The 7,500-nt window shown below is 56.3% G+C and overlaps 1 protein-coding gene across 1 annotated transcript in view; it reads right to left on the reverse strand.

Moving 5' to 3' along the window:
• The window catches only part of LOC140405315 (rho GTPase-activating protein 9-like), a 128,701-nt gene that overhangs the window by 116,903 nt on the left and 4,298 nt on the right, over nucleotides 1-7,500 (reverse strand). Inside the window, exon 2 of the mRNA XM_072493605.1 lies at nucleotides 4,852-5,100. Coding sequence (XP_072349706.1) covers nucleotides 4,852-5,100 — 249 coding nt within the window. The remainder of the gene's footprint in view (nucleotides 1-4,851; nucleotides 5,101-7,500) is intronic.

A 7,500-nucleotide genomic window follows, 5' to 3' on the forward strand; every position in this document is an offset into this window, starting at 1 on the left:
TCTCTCACACACACTCTCTCACACACACTCTCTCACACACTCTCTCTCACACACTCTCTCTCACACACTCTCTCTCACACACTCTCTCTCACACACTCTCTCTCACACACTCTCTCACACACACACTCTCTCTCACACACACTCTCTCTCACACACACTCTCTCTCACACACACTCTCACACACACTCTCACACACACTCTCACACACACTCTCACACACGCACTCACAAAACACACACACATGAACAACACATACACACACACGCAAGTCTGCTTGCAGACAACATACACCCACAGTACACAAGTGCGTAACACACATATGCAAGCACACAGACAACACACACATGTGCAAACAACACACGCGCAAGCACACATGCACACACACGTGCGCACACGCAGACACACCCCGCACACGCGCGTGCGCACACACAGACACACACGTACACAAACAAAAGATGGGAGGAAGATTTCAGAAGCGATTGTGTGAGAGGAGCCAGAGGTCCTGCGTGGCCCTGGGGGGGCGGACTGGGCTGTTTCTGTTCTGTAAATGGCATGCACCCTGGGGTGAGACATCCTGGGGGGGGGGGGCTAGCACGGGGCCCGCTCGGAGCGAATGGCCAGCTCCTCGCTGTGCGCGCCTGGACCCTTCTGGCGACGAGGGCCCCGAGCGGAACTTCGGAAGCGGCGAAATTAAACTCTGCCTCCGTGCCGTTTCGAACCTGCCCGCCTCCTCGGGCGGCGTCGCGGGAATAGGGCGGGACATTGGGACTGTGTAGGGTGCTCACACCCGCTCCCCCCCCCCCGACGCACAGCGGCAGCCGCGCGCGCCGTCTAACGGGACGCGCAGTAGCGACTCTCCAAACTCCTCAGGCAGCGCGTCCCAAACACGACCCCTTAGGAGGACAAGTGGGGGGGGGGGGGGGGCGGGGGCTTGTGTGGGGGCGGGGGGGGGGGGGGGGGCGATGCAGCAGATGCACGGGCCCCCGTATCTAAGGAAGGACGGGCTGGGGCCTTGGAAAGGGGTCCAGAGGGAGGTTCGCGAGGACGATCCCCCGGAACGAAGAGGTCGCCGTACGAGGAAGCGGTCGAGGACTCTGGGTCCGCGCTCGTTGGGAGTTTAGAAGGACGAGGGCGGGGGGATCTTATTGAAACTTACAGGAGGCCCGGGATAGAGCGGACGTGGACGTTTCCACTTGGGGGGGAAACGAGAGGCAGAGGACACCATCTCAGACTGAAGGCTTCAAAACAGAGACGGGGAGGAATTTCTCCAGCCAGAGGGGGGGCGGAATCTGTGGAACTCTTTGCCGCAGAAGGCTGTGGAGGCCAATTCACTGAGTGTCTTTAAGACAGCGATAGAGGCGCAGAGTCTCGCTCTATGCAGACAACCTGCTTCTGTGTGTATCGGACCCAATAGAGGGGGATGGAAGAAATCATGAGGATTTTAGGGAAATGTGGCCAGTTTTCGGGGTATAATCTAAATATCGAGAAGAGTTTGCGGACCGGAGAGGCGATTGGATTGGGTTTGTTTATTGTCACGTGTACCGAGGGACAGTGAAAAGTATTTTTCCGCGAGCAGCTCAACAGATCATTAAGTCCATGGGAAGAAAAGGGAATAAAAGAAAATACATAATAGGGCAACACAAGGTGCACAATGTAACTACACAACACTGGCATCGGGTGAAGCATACAGGGTGTAGTGTTAATGAGGTCAGTCCATAAGAGGGTCGTTTAGGAGTCTGGTGACAGCGGGGAAGAAGCTGTTTTTGAGTCTGTTCGTGCGTGTTCTCAGACTTCTGTATCTCCTGCCCGATGGAAGAAGTTGGAAGAGTGAGTAAGCCGGGTGGGAGGGATCTTTGATTATACTGCCCGCTTTCCCCAGGCAGCGGGAGGTGTAGATGGAGTCAATGGATGGGAGGCGGGTTCGTGTGATGGACTGGGCGGTGTTCACGACCCTCTGAAGTTTCTTGCGGTCCTGGGCCGAGCAGTTGCCATACCAGGCTGTGATGCAGCCCGATAGGATGCTTTCTATGGTGCATCTGTAAAAGTTGGTCAGAGTCAATGTGGACATGCCGAATTTCCTTAGTTTCCCGAGGAAGTATAGGCGCTGTTGTGCTTTCTTGGTGGTAGTGTCGACGTGGGTGGACCAGGACAGATTTTTGGAGATGTGCACCCCTAGGAATTTGAAACCGCTCACCATCTCCACCTCGGCCCCGTTGATGCTGACAGGGGTGTGTTCAGTACTTTGCTTCCTGAAGGCAATTGGGGGGGAGCTGCCGTTTAGATTAGTAGGGGGAATCTTTGGGTACCTGGGCATCCAAGTGACGCGGGAATGGGACCGGCTGCATAAATTAAATCTGGCCCGGCTAGTGGACCAAATGAAGCACGGTTTTCGGAGATCAGCTAGGGGCTGTTTAGCACGGGGCTAAATCGCTGGCTGCCAGCAGCACGGTTCAGTTCCCGTGACAGCCTCCCCGAACAGGCGACGATAGCCATGACCAGGAAGTGGGTGGCGGGGAAGGGGGCGTCTCGGGCATTTACATGGGGTCGGTCGGAGTAAAGAACCTACCTCTGACACCTGTCCTGTATCTATCTCCCCTCAATTTAAAGCTACGTCCCCTCGTGCTGGACATCACCACCCGAGGGAAAAGGCTCTCACTGTCCACCCTATCCAATCCTCTGATCATCTTGTCTGCCTCAATTAAGTCACCTCTTAACCTTCTTCTCTCGAACGCAAACAGCCTCCAGCCTTTCCTCATCAGATCTTCCCTCCATACCCGGCAACATCCTGGTAAATCTCCTCTGCACCCTTTCCAAAGCTTCCACGTCCTTCCGATAATGCGGCGACCGGAACTGCACGCAATACTCCAAATGCGGCCGCACCAGAGTTTTGTACAGCTGCAACATGACCTCGTGGCTCCGAAACTCAATCCCTCCCACCAATAAAAGCCAACACACCGTACGCCTTCTTAACAACCCCCACGGTAGGCTATTGCAGAAAATACGGAGGCTGGGGATTGAGGGTGATTTAGAGATGTGGATCAGAAATTGGCTAGCTGAAAGAAGACAGAGGGTGGTGGTTGATGGGAAATGTTCAGAATGGAGTTCAGTCACAAGTGGAGTACCACAAGGATCTGTTCTGGGGCCGTTGCTGTTTGTCATTTTTATCAATGACCTAGAGGAAGGCGCAGAAGGGTGGGTGAGTAAATTTGCAGACGATACTAAAGTCGGTGGTGTTGTCGATAGTATGGAAGGATGTAGCAGGTTACAGAGCGATATGGATAAGCTGCAGTGCTGGGCTGAGAGGTGGCAAATGGAGTTTAATGTAGAGAAGTGTGAGGTGATTCACTTTGGAAGGAAAAACAGGAATGCGGAATATTTGGCTAATGGTAAAGTTCTTGAAAGTGTGGATGAGCAGAGGGATCTAGGTGTCCATGTACATAGATCCCTGAAAGTTGCCACCCAGGTTGATAGGGTTGTGAAGAAGGCCTATGGAGTGTTGGCCTTTATTGGTAGAGGGATTGAGTTCCGGAGTCGGGAGGTCATGTTGCAGCTGTACAGAACTCTGGTACGGCCGCATTTGGAGTATTGCGTACAGTTCTGGTCACCGCATTATAGGAAGGACGTGGAGGCTTTGGAGCGGGTGCAGAGGAGATTTACCAGGATGTTGCCTGGTATGGAGGGAAAATCTTATGAGGAAAGGCTGATGGACTTGAGGTTGTTTTCGTTAGAGAGAAGAAGGTTAAGAGGAGACTTAATAGAGGCATACAAAATGATCAGGGGGTTAGATAGGGTGGACAGTGAGAGCCTTCTCCCATGGATGGAAATGGCTGGCACGAGGGGACATAGCCTTAAACTGAGGGGTAATAGATATAGAACAGAGGTCAGAGGTAGGTTCTTTACGCAAAGAGTAGTGAGGCCGTGGAATGCCCTACCTGCAACAGTAGTGAACTCGCCAACATTGAGGGCATTCAAAAGTTTATTGGATAAACGTATGGATGATAATGGTATAGTGTAGGTTAGATGGCTTTTGTTTCGGTGCAACATCGTGGGCCGAAGGGCCTGTACTGCGCTGTATCGTTCTATGTTCTATGTTCTATGTAACCCTCTCAATCTGGGTGGCAACTTTCAGGGATCTATGTACATGGACTCCGAGATCTCTCTGCTCATCCACACTGCCAGGAATCTTACCATTAGCCCAGGACTCTGTCTTCCTGTTATTCCTTCCAAAGTGAATCACCTCACACTTTTCTGCATTAAACTGCATTTGCCACCTCTCAGCCCACCTTGGTGTCGGAGGACCCGGGAATCCAGGAGGAGAAAGAGGCCGACGTTCTGGCCTCTGCCTCCCTGCTAGCCCGGAGGCGGGTACTGTTAGCTTGGAGGGACTCAACGCCCCCCCCGCCCCCCCCGAAGTCGGAGACCTGGCTGTCGGACATGGCTGGCTTTCTCTGTCTGGAGAAAGTCAAGTTCGCCTCGAGAGGGTCACTGTTGGGGTTCGTCGACCTCTTCGCGGAAAATGAATCGTCAGCAGAAAGGGGGAGGGGTTAGTTTAGCTTAGAGGAGGGGATTAATAAAGGTGGGACCAGTAAGGGAGGGAGACGGCTTTTTGCACTGTGTTTATAGCTTTGTGTACATTGTTTATTTTGTTGTTGTTGTAATACCAAAAATGCCTCAATAGAATGTTTATTAAAAAAAATAGAGAGATAGATAATTAATAAGTGGATCAGGGGTTGTGGGGGGAAGGCAGGAAATGGGGATGAGAAAATATGATTGAATGGCGGAGCAGACTCAATGGGCCGAGTGGCGTGATGCTGCTCCTGTGTGTTGTGGGAAGGGGGAGAAACGGCTTACCCTGGACACCGCGCGGCCCCTGGCCCGTCTCGGAGGCTTCCAAGTCTTCTCCTTGGTGACGGCGTTGACGTAGTAGCTCCGGCCCGTGGCCGCGTCCACGTGCCGCTCCCAGAGGTCCAGCAGCTGCGCCGGTGGGCCGGTGGGGCTCGGGGGGCCCCGGGACCCCAGCCTCAGCTCCTTCAGGTTGGCGTAGACGGGGGAGCCCCCGCCGGCCGGCTCCGCCCGGGCCTCAGCTGGGCAGTGGCCTTCCTGGGGGGGGGGGGGGGGAAAGAGAGGTGTTAGAAGTGGGCTGGGCGGGCCGAATGGCCTCCTTCTGCGCTGTTGCGGTGGGGGGGGGTGGGGGGGGAGCCGATGGGACAACCCATGCACTCGGCCGCTCCCTCAACTTGGCCCCGCCTGCCACTCCGAGGAAGGCCCGTTTACTCTGACCCTCCCTTTCAGGTGCACCAGATACACCGTATCCACCATTCCCCCCTGATCTACTCTGCCCGTTCGGCCCTCAGGGGGGGGCCTGTCAAAAGCAATTTCCCTTTCCTGAACCCATGGACTGATCCCGTTGGTATTTCCCAAGCCGCCGCTCGCCGCATCCTTCGTGTTAGGTTCCACCCTGCCACGTAGACTGTCGGGGGGGGGGGGGGGGGCTCGGGATTTATCAGCTTGGAGTCACCTTAACCTACACGCCATCGATATTTGTTGACCAACACTTATTTCCTGCAGTTCCTCCTTCTCAACGGGCCCCTAGTCCCTTCGCACTTCTGGAAAGTTATTTGTGTCCTTCTGCGTGAAGGAGGAACTTGAGTAGGCGTTTAATTGCCGAGCCACTTCCTTCTGCGCCATGTCCCTTCGACCCTCGATGTTGTGCCGAGCCTTGTCCGAAGCCAAGCTCAGGCTCTCCCACTCCCTGTCATTCTGGTTCGCTCCATGTGCCGACCCGATAACCGCTTGAAAGTTCCTAAAGTGTCCCGACTCCACTCTCACAGCAGGCAGCCCATTCCACACCCTAACCACTCTCTGAGTAAAGAACCTACCTCGGACATCCCTCCTATATCTCCCACCCCGAACCTTATAGTTATGCCCCCTTGTCACAGCGACATCCACCCGAGGAAATCGTCTCCGAACGTCCACTCTATCTATCCCCCTCATCATTTTATACACCTCTATTAAGTCGCCTCTCATCCTCCTCCGCTCCAAAGCTCCCTCAACCTTTCCTCATAAGACCCACCCTCCAATCCAGGCAGCATCCTGGTAAATCTCCTCTGCTCCCTTTCCAATGCTTCCACATCCTTCCTACAGTGAGGTGACCAGAACTGCACACAATACTCCAAATGTGGTCTCACCAGGGTCCGGTACAGTTGCAGCAAAACCCTGCGGCTCTCAAACTCAAGCCCCCCGTTAATAAACGCTAACACACTATAGGCCTTCTTCACGGCTCTATCCACTCGAGTGGCAACTTTCAGAGATCTGTGGACATGAACCCCAGAGATCTCTCTGTTCCTCCACATTCCTCCGAACCCTGCCATTGACCCCGTAATCCGCATTCACATTTGTCCGACCAAAATGAATCACCTCGCACGTATCATTTGTCCTGAACAATCTTTTTCTTGTCATGTGCGCTTACGGGAGCTTTTACGATCCACTTTCATGTATCAACCCCACCCCCCACCCCCCCACTCCCCGCCCCCCGAGGTGGAGGTGGGCGGACCAACAACTCGAATCCGCTGCAGAACCGTGTGAAGTAGGTACATCCGGGGCGCTGTTAGGGAGGGAGTTATGCGATTTAGACGCCGGCGACAGTGACGGAACGGCCCCGTGTTTCCGAGTCGGGACGGGGTGGGGGGGGGGGACTTGCAGGCGGCCGGGCGTTCCCCCTGTGTCTGCCGCCGCTCCCCGCCCCACCCCTGTCCTTCTAGAGGGGAGAGGATCCGGGTTCGGGAGGCGCTGTCTTGTGGAGTTTGGAGACTCGCTGCGGCAGGTCTCGTTGGACGGTGCGCGCGGCTGTCGCTGCGCGTCGGGGGGGGGGGGGGGGGAGGGAGCGGGTGTCGGAGGTGGGGGGGGGGGGCGGGCGTGTCGATCGAGCCGGGGCGGGGAGGGGGTTGTGGTGGGGGGGGGGGGGGGGGGGAGGGGCTGCTCCGTCCTGGACGGCGTCGAGCTTCCCGAGTGCGGTTGGGAGTCCCGTCCGCTCCTGCCTCGTGGCCCCGTAGACGGCGGGTAGGCTTTGGAGGGGGGGGTGGGGGGGGGGGGGGGGGTGGGGCCAGGAGGTGTGTTACTCGACTTCTAACTACATCGGCCTCCTTTCACTGGCACTGCGTGTTGCTGGCTAGACTGTGGGAGGGTCGGCGCTGAGGGAGCTCCGCACTGCGGGAGGGTCAGTGCTGAGGGAGCGCCGCACTGTGGGAGGGTCAGTGCTGAGGGAGCTCCGCACTGTGGGAGGGTCGGTGCTGAGGGAGCTCCGCACTGTGGGAGGGTCAGTGCTGAGGGAGCGTCGCACTGTGGGAGGGTCGGTGCTGAGGGAGCGCCGCACTGTGGGAGGGTCAGTGCTGAGGGAGAGCCGCACTGTGGGAGGGTCAGTGCTGAGGGAGCGCCGCACTGTGGGAGGGTCAGTGCTGAGGGAGTGCCGCACTGTGGGAGGGTCAGTGCTGAGGGAGCTCC

The sequence above is a fragment of the Scyliorhinus torazame genome, chromosome X (assembly GCF_047496885.1).
Source record: "Scyliorhinus torazame isolate Kashiwa2021f chromosome X, sScyTor2.1, whole genome shotgun sequence".
NCBI classification, from domain to species: domain Eukaryota; kingdom Metazoa; phylum Chordata; class Chondrichthyes; order Carcharhiniformes; family Scyliorhinidae; genus Scyliorhinus; species Scyliorhinus torazame.